General features: G+C 51.3%; 1 protein-coding gene across 2 annotated transcripts; it reads right to left on the minus strand.

The window, feature by feature from the left end:
* Positions 1-761: 761 nt before the first annotated feature.
* IVD (isovaleryl-CoA dehydrogenase) lies at positions 762-19,036 on the minus strand. 2 transcript variants are annotated; one of them, XM_003935717.4, is made up of 12 exons: positions 18,842-19,033; positions 16,932-17,021; positions 16,694-16,745; positions 12,290-12,459; positions 11,760-11,853; positions 11,426-11,562; positions 9,735-9,831; positions 7,921-8,014; positions 7,421-7,502; positions 6,716-6,820; positions 6,536-6,608; positions 762-4,127 (listed from the first exon to the last, which is right to left on the minus strand). In XM_003935717.4, the coding sequence occupies exons 1-12, from the start codon at positions 18,983-18,985 to the stop codon at positions 3,994-3,996; spliced, it is 1,272 nt and encodes a 423-aa protein (XP_003935766.1). In that variant the 5' UTR covers positions 18,986-19,033; the 3' UTR covers positions 762-3,993. The 2 variants fall into 2 exon arrangements, with proteins under 2 accessions (XP_003935766.1, XP_010344527.1); XM_010346225.3 differs by lacking the exon at positions 6,536-6,608 and having other exon boundaries at positions 18,842-19,036.
* Between the last annotated feature and the right edge of the window lie 219 nt (positions 19,037-19,255).

Here is a 19,255-nt window from a genome sequence, read left to right on the forward strand (position 1 = left end):
TCCATACGGCACCTGAGCTGGGTCTGGCGAGCCAGTGCTGCACTCCAAGTGCGCTACTCTGAGGGAGAGGGTCAGAGGAAGGACTCTGGACCCGCCCTAGGCTGGGGGTCTCGACAGATGACCACCCGGGTCCTAGGTCCCAGCTCCCACCTGGCAGGTGGTGGACTGAGCACCCCTCCCCAGACCACATACTGCGTTTACACCAGCTCTAGTCCATCCCGCCGAGGGCAACTCACCTTACTGGTGTTCTGGAAGGGGGCCCTGCACAAAACCGTGCCTCCCACACCAGTTATGCAGATTAAGGAGCTCAGACTTGAGAGGGTCACACGGTTGTTATCACTAGATTATATGGATTTAGAGTTAGGACTCAGGCTCCTGGGGAAGCCCGCTTTAGGACCCACAGGGTGGTCGCCGCAGTCTATAATCACCTGTGGGGATGCGATTAGGTCTGGGGTAGGATCCAGGAACCTGCATTCTTCTTCCTGGTTGCCAAGTTCTGATAAGGGGTGTGCTCAGACCAGGCTTAAGCAACATCCATAGGTTCTGTTGCCCTTCCACAGGGCAGGCAGCATCAACAGCAGCACTATGTCCTGAGAGTGTGACCTGCCTAAAACTGGAGTGGATTAAGAGGCAGCCGCGGAGGGAGCAGAGCTGGCGGCTGTGCCGCAGATTTGCCCAACGCGTGTAGACAACCAAACACACCCACCAGAACCAAAGCAGACGTGCCCCTTGCTCTTCCATTTACCACGCAGGCTACATGGTTCATTTTGGTTTTTTGCTTTTATTTTGAAAACATTTCTCTTTTGCTTCACACATGGAATCGGGAGCGCAATCACCTCCCCAAGTCGGCAGGGCTTAGACAAACTGGATGAATTCTGCCACATTGTATCTGAGTGTGTGGTTGCTCCAGCCACACACACTAAGCCAGAGAGATGGCCCTTTTAGACACATTGATCTCCAACACAGCAGGGGGCAAGACAGGGATGTGAAAGGACTGTCTATGAGCCCAGGATTTTGCCCTCAAGATGGGACTGAACTGGGGTTGGTGAGGAGCTAACCCCACCTGTGGAGACTCAAGCTGGGAACAGCACTTGGCTGCAGGCCAGGACCAAAAGCCAGGATAGGCGCCACTGGGCTGAGAGCCAAGAAAACCAGTTCCCTCTTAACAGGAGCTCAGGAGTCTAACAACCCAGACCCATTCCATTCTCAGACCACCCTCTATCCAGACTCCTGTACAGTGGGGCCCCAGGCTGGAATTCACAGAACACCCCCATTTTTGCCTGGATTCTAGTTCCAGTTTAGACCTAAAGAAAGCCAAATTGTGTTGATCTTTTTAAAAACATAGGGGTGGTTTTCAGAAATTTGTAAGCTTCTTTCTGCTTTATGAACTTACCACTCTGGGTTTCCTGCTTCCTTGAAAACTCACTGTGAGATCTGGGAAAGGGAGGCGGAGACCTCTATCCTAAGGGCTGATTTTATCTTCCTGTCTCTCATGAAAGGACGGGCTGGAGGGCATGAATAGGACCTGGACCAGCCACTCTCCAAGGACACAAGCTGAATCCAGACAGGAAGCAGTGGCGAACAGATTGCTTCTCCCCAAAAACACTGCTTTAGAAGCAGAGGGTTGGCTTTGCAATGTATTTAATGCAAAATGGCAGCAGTCACTCTGCAGTTGTAACAAAATTAGCCTGGGGTGTCTGGAGAAAGGTACAGAGGCAGCCTTAGCTGGACTCAGGCCAGCCCACTCAGGCATACTCGGGTAGGGCCCGTGCCTGCTGCTGAGTCAGCTGTGGGTGGTCACATGGCCAGGACTGGACGGTGTCCGTGGCAGGGCAGTGCACAAGGGCACAGAGGTGCTCCTCAGGAGGAGCCAGTCTCCAACAGCACACAAAAGCACGTTGTCTTCTGCTCTGCCCCACTACAGACTCTTAGCAGCACGTGTTCATTTATTTTTCTTTTTTGAGACAGTCTCGCTCTATGGCCCAAGCTGGAGTACAGTGGTGCCATCTTGGCTCATTGCAACCTGTCTTCTGGGTTCAAGTGATTCTCCTGCCTCAGCCTCCCGAGTAGCTGGGATTACAGGCGTGTACCACCATCCCTGGCTAATTTTTGTATTTTTAGTAGAGACAGGATTTCATCATGTTGGCCAGGCTGGTGTCAAACTCCTGAGCTCAAGTGATCCACCTGCCTCGGCCTCCCAAAGTGCTGAGATTACAGGAACGTGCCATGGCACCCGGGCATCATTTTTAAATTTTAAATTATTGGGCCGGGCGCGGTGGCTCAAGCCTGTAATCCCAGCACTTTGGGAGGCCGAGGTGGGTGGATCACGAGGTCAAGAGATCGAGACCATCCAGGCCAACATGGTGAAACCCCGTCTCTACTAAAAATACAAAAAGTTAGCTGAGCATGGTGGTGCGTGCCTGTAATCCCAGCTACTCAGGAGGCTGAGACAGGAGAATTGCCTGGACCCAGGAGGCGGAGGTTGCGGTGAGCCGAGATCGCGCCATTGCACTCCAGCCTGGGTAACAAGAGCGAAACTCCGTCTCAAAAAAAAAAAAAAAAAAAAAAAAAAATTTTAATTATTATTATTTTTTTGAGATGAAGTGTCACTCTGTTGCCCAGGCTGGAGTACAGTGGCACAATCTCAGTACACTGTAACCTCTCCCTCTCGGGCTCAAGCGATTCTCCTGCCTCAGCCTCCTGAGTAGCTCCAATTACAGGTATGTGTCACCATGCCTGGCTAATTTTTTTTTGTATCTTTAGTAGAGATGGAGTTTCACCATATTGGCCAGGCTGGACTCAAACTCCTGACTTTGTGATCCGCCTGCCTTGGCCTCCCGAAGTGCTGGGACTGCAGGCATAAGCTACCATGCTCAGCCCATTTACTTTTATTTTTAGACACAGGGTCTCATTCTATTGCCCAGGATGGAGTATAGTGGTCTCATAATAGCTCACTACAGCCTTGAACTCCTAGGCTCAAGTGATCTTCCCACTTTGGCCTCCCAAAGTGCTGGGATTACAGGTGTAAGCCACCATGCATGCCTGGCCAAGCACATGCATTCACAAGCTAGGAGCTGATACCTCTAGAAACTGGAAGAAACAAGGGCTAGGTTTTTGTTTTTGGTTTTTTTTTTTTTGAGACAGAGTTTCCCTCTCATCGCCCAGGCTAGAGTGCAATGGTGCAACGTTGGCTCACTGCAACCTCTGCCTCCTGGGTTCACCCAATTCTCCTGCCTCAGCCTCCCAAAGTAGCTCGGATTACAGGTGCCTGCCACCACGCTCAGCTAATTTTGTTGTATTTTTAGTTGAGACAGGATTTTACCATGTTGGCCAGGCTGGTCCTGAACTCCTGACCTCAGGCGATCTACCCACCTTGGCCTTCCAAAGTGCCGGGATTATAGGCATGGGTCACTGTGCCTGGCTGGGCTAGGCTTTTTGTATTTTTTTTTTTCTCCCAGAAAAGAGACTGCAAATTAAGTATGCCTTATCCAAAATGCTTGGAACCAGAGTGTCTCAGATTTCAGGATTAGGGATATTCAACCTGTACCCAGTTCTAGTACATGGAGGGGGCCTTGACTCTGCTGTGCTTGAGAAGAGAGATCTCCCTGTCAGAGGCCTCACCCAAGAGGAAGAGGTGGGTACCTGCATACCCCCAGGTGCCCCCTGCATGCCCCCTGGGAGGTGGGCTCGGAAGTTAGAGAGCAACGGCACAGAGTCACCAAAGCCCATCCGAACAATACCCCAACAATATGCTTCCTGCTGAGTCCATTTTAAATTACAGAACTCTAGTCCTGGCACTGGCCTGGCTGTGAGGCCCATGTGCTTGGCAGCCGTTATGCAGAACGTTGTAGACTGCAACCTCATCCAGAGGCCAGAGGGTTGACGCAAGAAGAGCAGCTGGGCAGGAAGGCCTGCTGCGGGCAGGGTGGGAGAGCCGCCACATCTCTACTTCCCAAGAAAGGCCTCTAGGTGCAGGGAAAGGGGGTCTCGGGACTAGTGAAAGTCCGCATTGAAGGCTCTGCCGATGACCAGCCGCCTCACCTCGCTGGTTCCAGCCCCTATCTCATACAGCTTGGCATCTCGAAGAAAGCGGCCCATGGGAAAGTCATTGATGTAGCCATTGCCACCTGCAACCAGGGTTTGGGCAGAGAAGGAAGGAAGTGACTGACAGTGGGTGAAATAAAGACAGCAAACAGAAGGCCAAGTATATAGAACAGGCCACAGGAGGAGAGACTGATTAAAGAGAAGCACCAAAAGGGAACAAGAGGAAGGGGTTTGGGGAATACACCAGTTCCTCCTTATCCTTGGGGATACATTCCAAGACCCCAATGGATGCCTGAAACTGTGGATAGTACCAAACCCCACATGTATATATATTTTCCCTATACATACATACTTATGAGAAAGTTTAATTGATGAGTTAGGCAAAGTAAGAGATTAACAATAATAATCCCAAAACAGAACTATTACAACCACATGCCAGCATCACTACTCTTGCACTTTGGGGCCACTTAGTAAAATAAGGGTTACTTGGACACAGGCACGGTGTTACTGAGATGGCTGAATGGATACTCTAGGTGACTACTAACAGGCAGGCGGCCCACACAGCATGGATATGCTGCACAAAAGGATGACTCACTACCCAACATGACAGAGGAGCATGGCACAACACTCAGCACGCTTTTTAGGATGGCGTGGACTTTAAACTTATGAATTGCTTATTTCTAGGAACTTCCATTTAGCTTTCTTTCTTTTTTTTTTGAGATGGAGTTTCGCTCTTGTTGCCCAGTCTGGAGTGCAATGGCACAATCTAGGCTCACCGCAACCTCTGCCTCCCGGGTTCAAGTGATTCTCCTGCTTCACCCTCCCGAGTAGCTGGGACTACAGGCATGCTTCACCACGCCTGGCTAATTTTGTAATTTTAGTAGAGATACGGTTTCTTCATGTTGGTCAGGCTGGTCTCGAACTCCTCACCTCATGTAATCTGCCTGCCTCGGCCTCCCAAAGTGCTGGGATTACAGGCGAGTCACTGCGCCTGGCCTCCAGCTTTTTTTTTTTTTTTTTTTTTTTGAGCCGGAGTACCGCTCTTGTCACCCAGGCTGGAGTGCAATGGCGCCATCTCTGGTCACTGCAACTTTCACCTCCAGGGTTCAAGTGATTCTTCAGCCTCAGCTTCTCAAGTAGCTGGGATTACAGGCGCCTGCCACTATGCCCTGCTAATTTTTTTTTTTTGCATTTTTAGTAGGGACAGGGTTTTAGCCTATTGGCCAGGCTGGTCTCCAACTGCTGACCTCAGGTGATCCACCTGTCTCAGCCACCAAAGTGCTGGGATTATAGGTGTGAGCGACCGCACCCAGGCTTTTCTCTTTTTTGAGATGAAGTCTCGCTCTGTCACCCAGGCTGGAGTGCAATGGCGCAATCTCAGCTCACTGCAACCTCCGCCTCCCAGGTTCCAGTGATTCTCCTGCCTAACCCTCCCGAGTAGCTGGGGTTACAGGCGTGCATCATCACACCCTGTTAATTTTTGTTTTTTTAGTAGAGATGGGGTTTCACCATGTTGGCCAGGCTGGTCTCTAACTCTTGACCTCAGGTGATCCGCCTGCCTCAGCCTCCAAAAGTGCTGGGATTACAGGCGTGAGTCACCTTGCCCGGCTCCATTTCGTATTTTTGGACCTTGGTTGACCACAGTAACTGAAACCATGGAAAGACAAGCCAAAGAAAAGAGGGGACTCCTGTGCCTTGTTGGGGGTAGGGTGGGTAAGAAGTTGTGGCTGAAAGGCCACCCAGAGTGTTGAGGATACCAAACAAAGAAATGGCAGAGCCACTGACAGACATGGCAAACAGGGACGAGGAGACACTGGCGTAGCAGCTCGAGAATTCAAACCTCGGCTCCCCGGTTCAAGTCTGTGCTCTTAACCACTACACAGCATGGAAAGAAGCTGGTCTACCTGAGACATTTCCCTTTCCCCATTTCCTGGTGTCTATGAGACCAGGCAGGGAGGATGAGATGGGGGTGTTGCTGAAGGCAACAGCAACTCCTGGTCTCTAGCAGTTTTCTCATTAGCTTTCCATTTCTTCCTTCTAACTGGGACAGAAAGAGCCTAAAGGTGCCAGCTCAGCTGGGCCTAGCATAAGCACATAGTGAGAAGTGGAGAGGCAACCGCTTTTCTTTTTTTTTGAGATGGAGTCTCGCTCTTTCACCCAAGCTGGAGTGCAATGGTATAATCTCAGCTCACTGCAACCTCCACCTCCCAAATTTAAGCAATTCTCCTGCTTCACCCTCCCAAGTAGCTGGGATTACAGGCATGCACCATCATGCCCAGCTAATTTTTGTATTTTTATTAGAGATGGGGTTTCTCCATGTTGGCCAGGCTGGTCTCGAACTCCTGACCTCAGGTGACCAACGCGCCCTGGCCTCCCAAAGTGCTAGGATTAGAGGTGTGAGCCACTGCGCCCACCCCAAAACCGCTTTCTGAAGCAGCTGCAGGCCCCAAGAGCGAGGAAGCCCTAGGAATAAGGAGTGGGGGCCACTCACCAAAACACTGAATGCCGTCCAGGGCTACCTGTGTGGCACACTCAGCTGAGTAAAGAATCACACCTGCACAGTCCTACGGGAGGAAGCTCGGGTCAGCAGGGGCCTTCGACGCACACAGACAACAAGGCCCAGCAGCCGGCCCACTGCCCCCGCCTCTCCCCCACTGAGGCTGGCCCTCACCTTGGCAGTGCAGTGGCCCTCATCGCAGGCCTTGGCGACATTGTAGACATACTGCCGACACGCCATGAGGCGGGTGTACATGTCAGCCATCTTCCCCTGCATCAACTGGGCACAAAGGGAGGTCACAGGTCACCATAGTGGAACACTCTCCCAGTTACAAAAAGCAAGTCAGCAACGGCAATAAGACAGCCAAGGATGAGGAAGCAGGTGCATGGAGAGGAGATGGGATTTAGCCAGGATGGTGGAGATGGATAGGCAGATGTGGGAGTTAGAACGGCCAGAGAGTGGCTGTTCCATGGCCCACACTGAACCCCGCGGTGGCCATCACTGCCTCTGAAAGGCATGGCTCCCAAGGCACCATCTACTGCAATGCTTATTACCTTCCAGCAGCTTTTTCAGACCAGAAGGTCTAACTGCAAATGGCAATCTCTTTCCCTTCTGCCCCCACAACCTGCATGCCTCACTCTCCAACCTCACAATGTCTAGTTCATCCACCTTACACAGGAATCGAAGTGGCAATGTGACAAACTTCCTGATGACTTTAAGAGCCCAGCTGCACACTGAGGAAAACTGCATTCCAAGCAGTCAAGCTGAATTTGCTGGAGAAGATAGTAAGCATCCATGGTGCCCACCCCACTTCCTTTCTCTTCAAAGAAAACTTTAGCCCAGTTGAAGAGCACATGTCAGCAAAAGCACTTGGCTCACCTGGAAGTGGCCGATCTTCTGGCCAAAGGCTTCCCTCACGTGCAGGTAGGGAATGGTATGATCCAGGACTGCTTGCATGAGCCTGCCAGAAAGGAGAAAGGCCCCATGAGCACCTCCTCATCCCACCACCAGGTGCAGAGGCAAAACGCTAGTGTGGGAAGGCCAGAGTCCCAGGGAGGAGAAAAGCAGCTTCAGAAACTCTTGCCACAGTTATGGCCCTGACTGACCACAGGTACAGGGGGCGTTAGAGCCCAGATGATGTTTCACAGCTGAGTAAGTCACCCCCTGCTCCTCAGGCCTTTTGTCTGTCACTTAATGATAGTTCCCTGCAGTGGGAAGAAATTAAACACAGGAGGAGGAGGTTCTTTTTGTCTCCTAGGAGAGTGCAGGGCCAGGAGATGGCTCCCTTTGGCCACCCAAAGGAAGGCTGCTGCTGCTCATGGTGGCTCACCCACCAAGGAGGACAACAGAGCCCAGCTTCCCCCAAACCTCACACTTACCCAAGAGGCCCCCCGGCCAGCACCAGCCGCTCCAGGTCCAGCCCACTCATCAGCACGTAGACACCCTTATTCTCATGGCCCAGGATGTTGGCAGCTGCCAGGATAAATGCTGGTCAGAGGGAGAGAGCTGTGCACAGCCTCCTCACTTTCATCAAAGGTACTAGATTTGGAAACATGGCTCTCAAGTAAGACAAATATGTCAAGTGACCTTCAACTAAGGTTCCACGTGAAAGAAAAGGATCAAGTGTACCCCTCCCAGTCAGAAGTGGAGCTGCCAGGACCCCCACCCCATCCACAAGGCCAGCCACAAAGCCCAGGGTTGTTAGATCTTTCCCTTCCCTCTCTGGACTCCCTTGGACGGGAAAGAAGAAAAGCTAATTGGTCTAGAAGTCGCCCAACCCCTCCCTGACTCTTTCTACACCGGCACCTATAAAGAAACCAGAGAGTTACTCTTTCCCCCAGGAAGAGTCAGCTCTGATCCAATGTCAGCTCCCTGCAGGGTAGTCCATGAAAGCTTCTTTGTCCAGGAGACAGGCCATTCAGAGCTAGTGACAGAAGCCGCTGAGCACTTCTCCACCCAGTAAGCCAGGACACGGGATGGTCTTGCAGGTGTAGGCAGGAAAATGAGTTGACACCACTGACCTGTCTTTAATGCTTGCTGAATTTTTCCCTCCAAAGAAGGAGCTCAACGGATCCCCTTCCCTGGATGCTCCTTGTAATTAAAGCACACTTTTCTGGGCTGTCAGATTATGGGTGTTAGGCATAGTATATGGCTGAAGAAGACAGCTAATGTGATCAAATCCATGCCCCCAGCCAGGCGTGGTGTCTCACGCCTGTAATCCTGGCACTTTGGAAGGCCAAGGCGAGTGGATCACCTGAGGTCAGGAGTTCAACAGCAGCCTGGCCAACACGGTGAAACCCTGTCTCTACTAAAAATACAAAATTAGCTGAGCGTGGTGGCATGTGCCTATAATCCCAGCTACTCGGGAGGCTGAGACAGGAGAACCATTTGAACCCGGGAGGTGGAGGCTACAGTGAGTCGAGATCGCGCCATTGCACTCCAGCCTGGGCAACAAGAGTGAAACTCTATCTCAATAAAAGAAAAATTAGCTGGGCAGGGTGGTGTGTGCCTGTATTCCCAGCTTCTTGGGAGGCTGAGGTAGGAGAATCGTTGGAATCCAAGAGGTGGAGGCTGCAGTGAGCCAACCTCACGCCACTGCACTCTAGCCTGGGTGACAGGGTGAGACTCCTCAAAACAAACAAACAAAAAACCCTAAACAACAACAAATGCATGCCCCTGGTCTGGTTAGTACATGATGGCTGCACTGGTTCTCCCAAAGCGCTCCACCACGTCACACTTCAGTTCCTTGGGAGAGAAAATACCCACACCCAAACAGAACTGCCTTTTCTTCACTAAGTGTGACTTCCATCAGTGGATTCAGATGTGTTTTTATAGCATCATTAATACTAAAAATGAATAACTCATTTAAAAAAGCTTTTTTACAAAAATATGGGTTGAAGAGTTACATGCAGGGGACAGGCAAAAGTAGAGAAAGACTTAAGCACATCAGTGGGAAAGGGTAGGTCTGACTCCTCTCTTCCGGCTGCTGAATACAGACCTTGCACGGACTGTGCCATGCCAGTGAGGCATGCTGCTGCAGGGATCTGGCCAGGAAGGAGCGCTGTCCAGCAGCCCCAGCCCAGCGCCATAGTGCTGAGCCTTTCTAACCCAGAGGCTTTCTCAGCTTGAGAACAGCCACATCAGCCTGGAAGGGGGTCAGTAGAGGGGCTCCCCGATTCTGAGTGCTACTTACCAGGAACCTTGCAGTCTTCAAAGATGAGCTCACAGGTGTTAGAGCCCCTCATCCCCAGCTTGTCCAGCTTCTTAGAAGTACTAAAGCCAGGCATGCCCTTTACAGGAAACAAAGGATGGTCCTGGTTACAGATTAGCCCCAAGGGGGCCTGGTAAAGGAAAGAACTCCTGGAGAGAAGGCACCCACTTTCTTATCAAGTCCCTGTACCTGCACGGCATGGCAGCATCGCAGTCCCACGCTCCCCCCAGGACCTTCCGGTGCTACTAACACCCCAGACTGATCCCAGCCTCCTCTGCTGCTAGCTTGTGTTCTCCCCAGTTCTCACAGAGACAGTTCTTTCTCAATCATATGCTCAATTCTCCGAGCCCTCCTGACCCCACTGGGCCTTATTTCCCTCCCCCAGGGGACATTATTTTCAAGACACTCTCACCAGCCCAGTCAATTCCCTTATCCTCTGTTGTTCTCCTGTCTGTAACCAAAGGGATCCCACCAGGACTGAACTGAATCACCTCTGTGCTTTGACCTGGACTACTGGTTTGCAGTGTGCTGGCACCCAGCAGAGTGCTGGCACCCAGCAGAGTGCTGGCACATGCCGCCCTTCACCTGTAATGAGGGTACCCCTCACCCTGTAATGTAGGCAGCGTTATGCAACCTTGAGATTTCCAACCTTGGCCAGGCATGGTGGCTCACATCTATAATCCTGGCACTTTGGGAGGCCGAGGCACTACTAAAAATACAAAAGATTAGCTGGGTGTGGTGGCGGGTGACTGTAATCCCAGCTACTCAGGAGGCTGAGGCAGGAGAATTGCATAAACCTGGGAGGCGGAGGTTGCAGTGAGCCACGATTTTGCCACTGCACTCCAGCCCCGGTGATAGTGCGAGACTCCGATTCAAAAAAAAAGAAAGAGATTTCCAATCTCAGCCAGGTCCCTACTGCTCCAACCCTAGACACCTACTTTCCCCCCCTCTCTATGGAGGGTACTACAGACCTTTACAATATTCACTCAAGAAACTCTCTGCGAACTCCCCCACCCCTGTGACCCCAGCCTTCTCAGGGCCCCGGCTTCTTCCTCCTGATTGTTAGGCAGGTGGTTCCCGCACCATCACCTGTAACCCATCCTTATCTCTCCTGCTCCTGCTCACCATTGTGTTCTGTGAACTCTTTCCCACACATCTGAATTCCTACCTCCATTTTCCTTTTTCTTTCCTTTTTTTTCTCCTTCTGACAAAAGATTTGCTGTTTTTTAATTCCTAAAAACAAACCCAAACTCCCAACTTCTCCTCTGAACTCCTGCTGTGCGTCCTTCTCACTTTTGCTCTCAAGGCTGCCGCAGACGCAGTCTCCACTTGCATCCCCTGCACACCTCTGTCTCCCGTGGCCACGCTCACCAGGTCCACCAGTGGTACCCTGACTGTCACATCCCGACCTCCCTTCAGTCCTGCCCTTCCTAGACCTCTCTGTGTGGCCTGGCGCTTGAGGATGGCTCCACTGTCTTCAGAAGTGAGCCATCTGCCCTGAACTCCCTGGACTTTTTGGTCACCCTCCTTACAGTCTGCTCTCCGCCTCACCCCATCTCTGGGGACCTTGCAGAACACACATTGATTGCATTTGAGATCAGTGGAAGGGGCCATCTCTGGTACCACTGTCAGGAGGCAGAAGCCTCCCTGGCCCTGCACCCACCGGTACTCACCTTCTCCACAATGAAGGCCGTGATGCCCCGAGAAGCTGGCACAGCAGCCAGATCTGTCTTGGCATAGACAATCAGGACGTCAGCATCAGGGCCATTAGTGATCCAGAACTTGTTGCCATTGAGGATGTAGTGATCTCCTAAGGGCAGGATATTGGCTATTTGCTCAAGCCATCTTGGCCTGTCTCAGTCAGGCCACAGACCTGCTGCTGCACAAGAAGCTGTCTAGCTCTGAAAAAGCTCTGGAAACCCAGCAGGGGCCACCTCAATTGTTGCTCCCTCATCCTGATGTCTGTACCTCTGCCCATTTTGGCTCCCAAGTCAAGAGCGGCCTTACCTTTCTTTTCTGCTTTGAGCTTCATAGAGACAACGTCAGAGCCTGCGTTGGACTCACTCATGGCCAGGGCTCCGATGTACTCACCACTGATCAGCTATAAGAAAAACCCCCAATAGACCTTGTTATAACCTTGGAGTACCCTACAGCCGCTCACTGATACTGCGTCTTCTTGTCCACATTATACCCCTTCAAACTTCTCTCTCAGACCAAGGTATCAGTCAAGTCCTAGAAGTCTCTTCTAAGAAGCCTGATGACAAGGCTGAAAATACCTCTCCTTTTCCCATTCCCTTTGCAAAAGAAGCTAGTCCTACTCTTCCATTTCTGTGTCCAATATAACAGTTCTGGTCCTATTTTTAATATTTTTGGCTCAAGTATTTTAAAGCAATCCATGGCCCCTTCCTAACCACATTTGGTTTATGGCAGCATGCTACAGAAAGCAGGTCTGACTGGCGCCCACCAAGGGGAGAGGGTGTCTTCCAGTTGGCGGTTACACTGTGAGATTAGCATGTATTTAATTTCCATTTCCTCACCTTGGGGAGATACTTCTCTTTCTGGGCCTCATTCCCATTGCGCACAAGCTGATTGATGCAAAGGTTGGAGTGGGCACCGTAACTGAGCCCCACTGCTGCAGAAGCTCGGGATATCTCCTCCACCACCAGCACATGCTCCAGGTAGCCCAGGCCAGAGCCGCCATACTGAACTGGGAGTGGTGTGGTACAAGGGAGTGGAAAAGGCAGCCCAGATTAAATTGGGACATTTTTAACAATCTTACATTTCTTGGTAGAAGGGAAACACCTTGTAGCATCTATTCCAAATTCCACTAGCAACATGAATAGGCTGATGGCACGAACCTGCTTACAAGCTCACTGGACTGGTTTTGCCTGCTGCTGCTGATAGGCTGAGGGGTGGTTCAGAAGGCAATCATTGCAACTCCTGCTTTATCCCAGAGAGAACTCTTGATGTAGATACATGAGCAACTTGAGCACCAACTACTCACAAAGTTACAGAAATGCAGAGGCAGATGAATAAATGAAGAAAGAGGGCCTGGAGTTTAACAGAGGAAAAACAAAGGCATCGGGGTGGGGGTGGTGTCCAAAGCACCAGGAACAGATGATATAAAGCCAAGGGATGTGATGTGTGTGCAAAAGACTAAGGAAGGTGAGATATATATATATATATATTTTTTTGAGATGGAATTTCTCTCTGTTGCCCAGGCTGGAGTACAATGGCGCAGTCGTGGCTCACCACAACCTCTGCCTCCCAGGTTTAAGCGATTCTCCTGCCTCAGCCTCCCAAGTAGCTGGGATTACAGGCACCCTCCACCATGCCTGGCTAATTTTTTTTTTTTTTTGAGACGGAGTTTCGCTCTTGTTACCCAGGCTGGAGTGCAATGGCGCGATCTCGGCTCACCGCAACCTCCGCCTCCTGGGTTCAGGCAATTCTCCTGCCTCAGCCTCCTGAGTAGCTGGGATTACAGGCACGCACCACCATGCCCAGCTAATTCTTTGTATTTTTAGTAGAGACGGGGTTTCACCATGTTGACCAGGTTGGTCTCGATCTCTCGACCTTGTGATCCACCCGCCTCGGCCTCCCAAAGTGCTGGGATTACAGGCTTGAGCCACCGTGCCCGGCCTTTAATTTTTGTATTTTTGGTAGAGACAGTGCTTCACCATGTTGGCCAGGCTGGTCTCGAATTCCTGACCTCATGATCCACCCACCTCGACCTCCCAAAGTGCTGGGATTACAGGCGTGAGCCACCATGCCCGGCCAGGAAGGTGAGATTTTATAGCATAGGGCTGAACCCAAAGAAGCAGGACTGGCAACAGGACAGGAGAGCCACAGCCTCAGGGAAAATCTGGAGGTGGACTGTGCAGCAGACGGCAGATGAGATACTGACAGAGAATTTAAGAGTTCCTCATAGGGCTAGGCGCGGTGGCTCAAGCCTGTAGTCCCAGCACTTTGGGAGGCCAAGGCGGGTGGATCACGAGGTCAAGAGATCGAGACCATCCTGGTCAACATGGTGAAACCCCGTCTCTACTAAAAACACAAAAAATTAGCTGGGCATGGTGGTGCGTGCCTGTAATTCCAGCTACTCAGGAGGCTGAGGCAGGAGAATTGCCTGAACCCAGGAGGGGGAGGTTGTGGTGAGCCGAGATCGTGCCATTGCACTCCAGCCTGGGTAACAAGAGTGAAACTCCGTCTCAAAAAAAAAAAAAAAAAAAAGAATTCCTCATAAAATATGCGTGTTTTCCTTGGCAGCAGATCCAAACTCAAAGTGGCTGGGTCACCTGATACCACCCCCAACCCTGCTGATTTGGTCAAGCCTAGCAAGGTCCGATGCACCTGTTCACTCTGACCAAGAAGTCAGGCTGGTCCTAGACTCTAAGGAAAGCTTGACCTGCCCCTACAACTGCAGGAAGGAAAGCCTGAAGGCAGGTGACATTAGAAACAGCCACCAGGACATCATGCAGAAACCAGAGCTCACATTTTCTTTCTTTCTTTTTTTTTTTTTTTTGAGACAGAGTTTCACTCTTGTTACCCAGGCTGGAGTGCAATAGCACGATCTCAGCTCACCGCAACCTCCACCTCCTGGGTTCAGGCAATTCTCCTGCCTCAGCCTCCTGAGTAGCTGGGATTACAGGCACGCACCACCATGCCCAGCTAATTTTTTGTATTTTTAGTAGAGACGGGGTTTCACCATGTTGACCAGGATGGTCTCGATCTCTTGACCTCGTGATCCACCCGCCTCGGCCTCCCAAAGTGCTGGGATTACAGGCTTGAGCCACCGTGCCTGGCCACATTGGCTTTCTTTTTCAGGTTCCCCCTTGAAAGAGTTTTCACCTGATTTCTTTTCTTTTTTTTCAAGAGCGGGGCTCTCACTCTCTTGCCAGGCAGGGGTACAATCATGGCTCACTGCAGCCCTGAACTCTGGGCGTAAGTGATCCTCCTGCCTTGGTGTCTGGAGTTGCTGGGATTACAGGAGCCCACTACCACACCTGGCCATTTTCATCTGATTTCTAACTGCCTCTTTCTTCCATAAAATACAGTCTGATTCAGAAGTATACTGTCTGCAGGGAGTGGGGCGCATAAACCCTCAAAACACAATAGGAAAGTCTTGCTTAGGAGTGCCCAGCAGCCTTTCCCTCAACACTTTTACATTAAGATGGTCTCAACTAATCTTTAAGTGTTTTCATTTTATCATCATCTATGATGAAACTTTCTAGGAAGTAAGGAGAAGTATATTTATTGGGTTCCACTCCTACTATCATGCCCAGGGTGAATACAGGCCCAAGCAGGGTGGGCTTTCTCTCTTTTTTATTTTTTTTGAGATGGAGTCTTGCTCTGTTGCCCAGGCTGGAGTGCAGTGGTGCAATCTTGGCTAACTGCAACCTCCACCTCCCAGGTTCAAGCGATCCTCCTGACTCAGCCTTTCAAGTAGCTGGGATTACAGGTGCTTGCCATCATGCTCGGCTAATTTATTGTATTTTTAGTAGAGCAGGGGTTTCACTCTGTTAGCCAGGATGGTCTCCATCTCATGACATCATGATCTGCCCACCTCAGCATCCCAAAGTGCTGGGATTTTAGGCGTGAGCCATCACACTTGGCCCACAGGGTGGGCCTTCTAAGCTTTAGCTAGTGAGGCCACAGGCTCATCTCTTTACTGTGTACCTCAAGCCAGGCTGGGCCTCTTTCGGATTCAAACTAGATATTCCAACTAGAGGCTGCCAGTTCCCTGCCTTCTCCCTCCAGAGAGCCTATTAAACACATCACCTGACCACCTCACCTGGAAGCCTAGATAGACATCTCTCTCCCCTGCCCACCTCTCTCCCCCTCCCCCTGCCATCTGCTCCCAAATGAGCTCTAACCTGTGGGCAGAAGAGGACACAGGCAATACCCACAGGGACATACCTGCCCGAGTGTTCCTGCCTAGAAGCCACTGGTAGGGCAGAGCTTATAGGGATTAGAGGAGGCAGTGAGGCTGAGGTACTATGAAGACAATCACTTGATCCAGAGTTTTCTTTTTTCTTTTCTTTTTTTTGAGACAGAGTTTTGCTCTGTCACCAGGCTGGAGAAGAATGGCTGGATCTTGGCTCATTGCAACTGCCGCCTCCTGAGTTCAAGCGATTCTCCTGCCTCAGCCTCCCGAGTAGCTGGGACTACAGGTGCCTGCCACCACGCCCAGCTAATTTTTGTATTTTTAACGGAGACAGGGTTCACCATGTTGGCCAGGCTGGTCTTGAACTCCTGACCTTGTGATCCACCTGCCTCAGCCTCCCCAAAGAGCTGGGATTACAGGTGTGAGCCACCACGCCCACCCTGATCCAGAGTTTTCTAAACGTCCCAAATTACCTGGGGGAAACCTATTAAGTATGCAGAGTTCAAGAGTTGGACTGATGCTGACCCAAGTGAGCCACACTAACCTAATTAATCTCTCTGCCTTCTCCACGTCACTATCTAATGAAATAGAAGAGTGTCCTCTTCTCTGGGCTGACAGTTAATGGGTGCTTTCACAGGTCCAAAGGAGGCAGTTCTGAGGTTTTTTTTTTTTTTTGGAGATGGAATCGTGCTCTGTCAACCAGGCTGGAGTGCAGCCTGGCTCACCACAACCTCCACCTCCGAGATTCAAGCAACTCTCCTGTCTTAGCCTCCCAAGCAGCTGGGATCACAGGGGCCTGCAACCACAACCCAGCTAATTTTTGAATCATTTAGCAGAGATGGGGTTTCACCATATTGGCCAGAATGTTCTCGAACTCCTGACTTCAGATGATCCACCCATGTCGGCCTCCCAAAGTGCTGGGATGACAGGCATGAGCTGCCACGCCCAGCCCAGTTCTGGGTTTTAGCACAATCTTTCCCTTCCCTACCTGCTGCTTTTGGGAACTGTCTTAAAGGGCACGTAAGAAAATTTCTCTTTAGGGAGACACTATACTCACCAGGAGCAGTGATGCCCAATACGCCCAGGTTCCCCAACTGCTTCCAAAACTCCTGCCAACAGAATGGAGTGGAGTGGAATGAGTGTTGAGGGGAAGGTAGACAGTCACATGTGGCTGGAACAATGAGACCCAAACACTTCAGAGAGAGGGGCTGCATTCTTAGGGAGGCTTCATTTACCACAAAACAACTCAGCCCCACTCCCAGACTGCCCACACCGGCCCGGGCCTCCCAACTCACTCGCAGGTTCTTGAACTCATTGCTGCGATCAATCTCCTGGGCCTTGGGGGCCAGGTGCTCCTGAAGGAACTTAGTCATGGTCTGACGAAGCTAACAGGAGAGAGGTAAACAGATGCCACTGTGGACAGCACCCCCATTACCAAGGGCACATTCAGGAGAAAAGGCCACAGTAACTTCACCAAACAGCACAGGACTGAAACAGAGGCCTCAGTAGTTTATGCCTCCTCAGAGATCATCTTCACCCCTCTTTCTTAAGGTCTTCGGCCTAGTGAGCTTGATGGCACTTTTTAAAACATCACTCCCCTACATAAAAATCAATCTGGCTGGGCACAGTGGCTCACACCTGTAATCCCAGCACTTTGGAAGGCCGAGGTGGATGGATCACCTAACGTTGGGAGTTCGAGAACAGCCTGACCAACAAAGAGAAACCCCCTCTCTACTAAAAATACAAAATTAGCCAGGTGTGGTGGCTGTAATCCCAGCTACTTGGGAGGCTGAGGCAGAAGAATTGCTTGAACGTGGGAGGCAGAGGTTGTAGTGAACTGAGATAGCGCCACTGCACTATAGCCTGGGCAACAGGAGTAAAACTCCATCAGCAAAATAATAACAATAATAATAATAATAATCAGGCCAGGCAAGGTGGCTCACGTCTGTAATCCCAACAGTTTGGGAGGCTGAGGTGGGTGGATCACAAGGTCAGGAGTTCAAGACCAGCTTGACTAATATAGTGAAACCCCATCTCTACTAAAAATGCAAAAATTAGCCAGGCGTGGTGGCGCATGCCTGTAGTCCCAGTTACTCGGGAGGCTGAGGCAGGAGAATCCCTTGAACCTGGGAGTTGGAGGTTGCAGTGAGCCAAGATAGCACCACTGCACTCCAGCCTGGGCAACAAGCAAGACTCCATCTCAAAAAAAAAAAAAAAAAAAAATCATTCCACTAGTTTGCACTGTACCAATGAAACAGAAGCTCCTCAACCAGGCCTGCAAGGCCCTGCAGGAGCTGACACCAGCTGACCCTCCCAGCTTCCTCAGCACCTTCCCACCTCCCACCCACTGTGCTCTAGCTGCACTCCAGGCAGCCTCCAGATCCACAGGTGTCAGGCTCTTTCAAGGCCCTGAACCTTTGACTAAAAGGGACTGAATACTCAGAGAGATTACAAACTCCTCTTGGCAGGAAAGCTTGAGAATAGGGATTGACCCCTTTCTGCCTGAGGTGGTTCATGGAAGCTCTGAAACATAAACTGTGAAGTTGCCTAAATCCAGCCTCCAAGTGAAGCCTCAGGAAGGAATCTGGTTCCGCTGGATTTCTATCTTCTACTTTTCTACTTTTTATGAGATGGGGGTCTGGCTTCGTTGTTCAGGCTGATCTCAAACCCCTGAGCGCAAACAATCCTTCCACTTCGGCCTTTCAAAGCGCTCGGATTACAGGCGTGAGCCATGGCACCTGCCCTCTAACTACTTCTTTCAAGTACTTGTTGAACTTTGTGATTTGACCCAATGGGCTGAAGAGCGACAGGAGGGCTCACTGTGGCTTTTTAAATGAAACCCTCAAGGTGTTCATACAAAAAAAAAAAAAGACTCCCTGGTGATTACGAGGATCACCCAGGTGTGAGACGCATACCTCAGTGTTCAGGGGTAAGTGGGCTACTACATACAGACTGAGGACCCTTGTGCCACAAGCGGTAGCCTGGCCAATCACCCACCAAAACGCCATCATGCTCTCAAGAGCTCTCCCAGCCTCGACTCCTCTCTACTGCCAGCAGTCCTGCCTTGCGGTCGCAAATCTTCACTCCACAGAGGCTACGGAGGCCCCGCGTCCTGCCGCCGAGCTAGCGCTCCCAATTGCCCACAGGCAAAAAAGCCACAGCTGGAAGGAGGCCTTGGGGCCAGGAAGAGGGTCAGTCTCCTCACCTGCTTCTGCTCCTCGCTTAGCCCGTTGATTGCATCGTCCACAGGCAAAAGCGAGTGCGCCCGCTGGGAAACGAAGCCGGCAAGCGGCGGCCGCAGCCTCCAGCTCGCCACACGCCGCCCCAGCAGCCTAGTCGCAGACGCCATCTCAGCCCTGCACCAAGAACGAGATGCAACTGAGTGAGCTCTTCCAGCTCCACCAATCCAGGCTTCGCCTGCCCGCTAACCGGCGAGGGGGTGGGTCTGTAGCAGCTAATCACCTTCCGCGGCCCGCTGCAGGCGGAGCTGCCCTTCGGCCTCATTGGAGCCAATCAGCCGTGGTCGCCCGCCCCCTTCCAGCCAGTGCAACAGCCGCGGACGAGTGGGCCTGCCCGGAGCGGTGGAAACGCTGACGTGCTCCCTAGGGTGGGTCGTTCG

Source organism: Saimiri boliviensis, chromosome 2 (assembly GCF_048565385.1).
Source record: "Saimiri boliviensis isolate mSaiBol1 chromosome 2, mSaiBol1.pri, whole genome shotgun sequence".
NCBI lineage: Eukaryota > Metazoa > Chordata > Mammalia > Primates > Cebidae > Saimiri > Saimiri boliviensis.

Bases quoted from the DNA above. Each gene is read 5' to 3' on its own strand.
- IVD (XM_003935717.4), bottom strand. From the start codon at position 18,985: ATGGCGTCTGCGACTAGGCTGCTGGGGCGGCGTGTGGCGAGCTGGAGG. The intron at 17,022-18,841 runs GTGAGGAGACTG...CTCTCCTGTTAG, and splicing joins TAAGCGAGGAGCAGAAGCAG to CTTCGTCAGACCATGACTAA. The intron at 8,015-9,734 runs GTAAGTAGCACT...TTATCCTGGCAG, and splicing joins TGAAGACTGCAAGGTTCCTG to CTGCCAACATCCTGGGCCAT.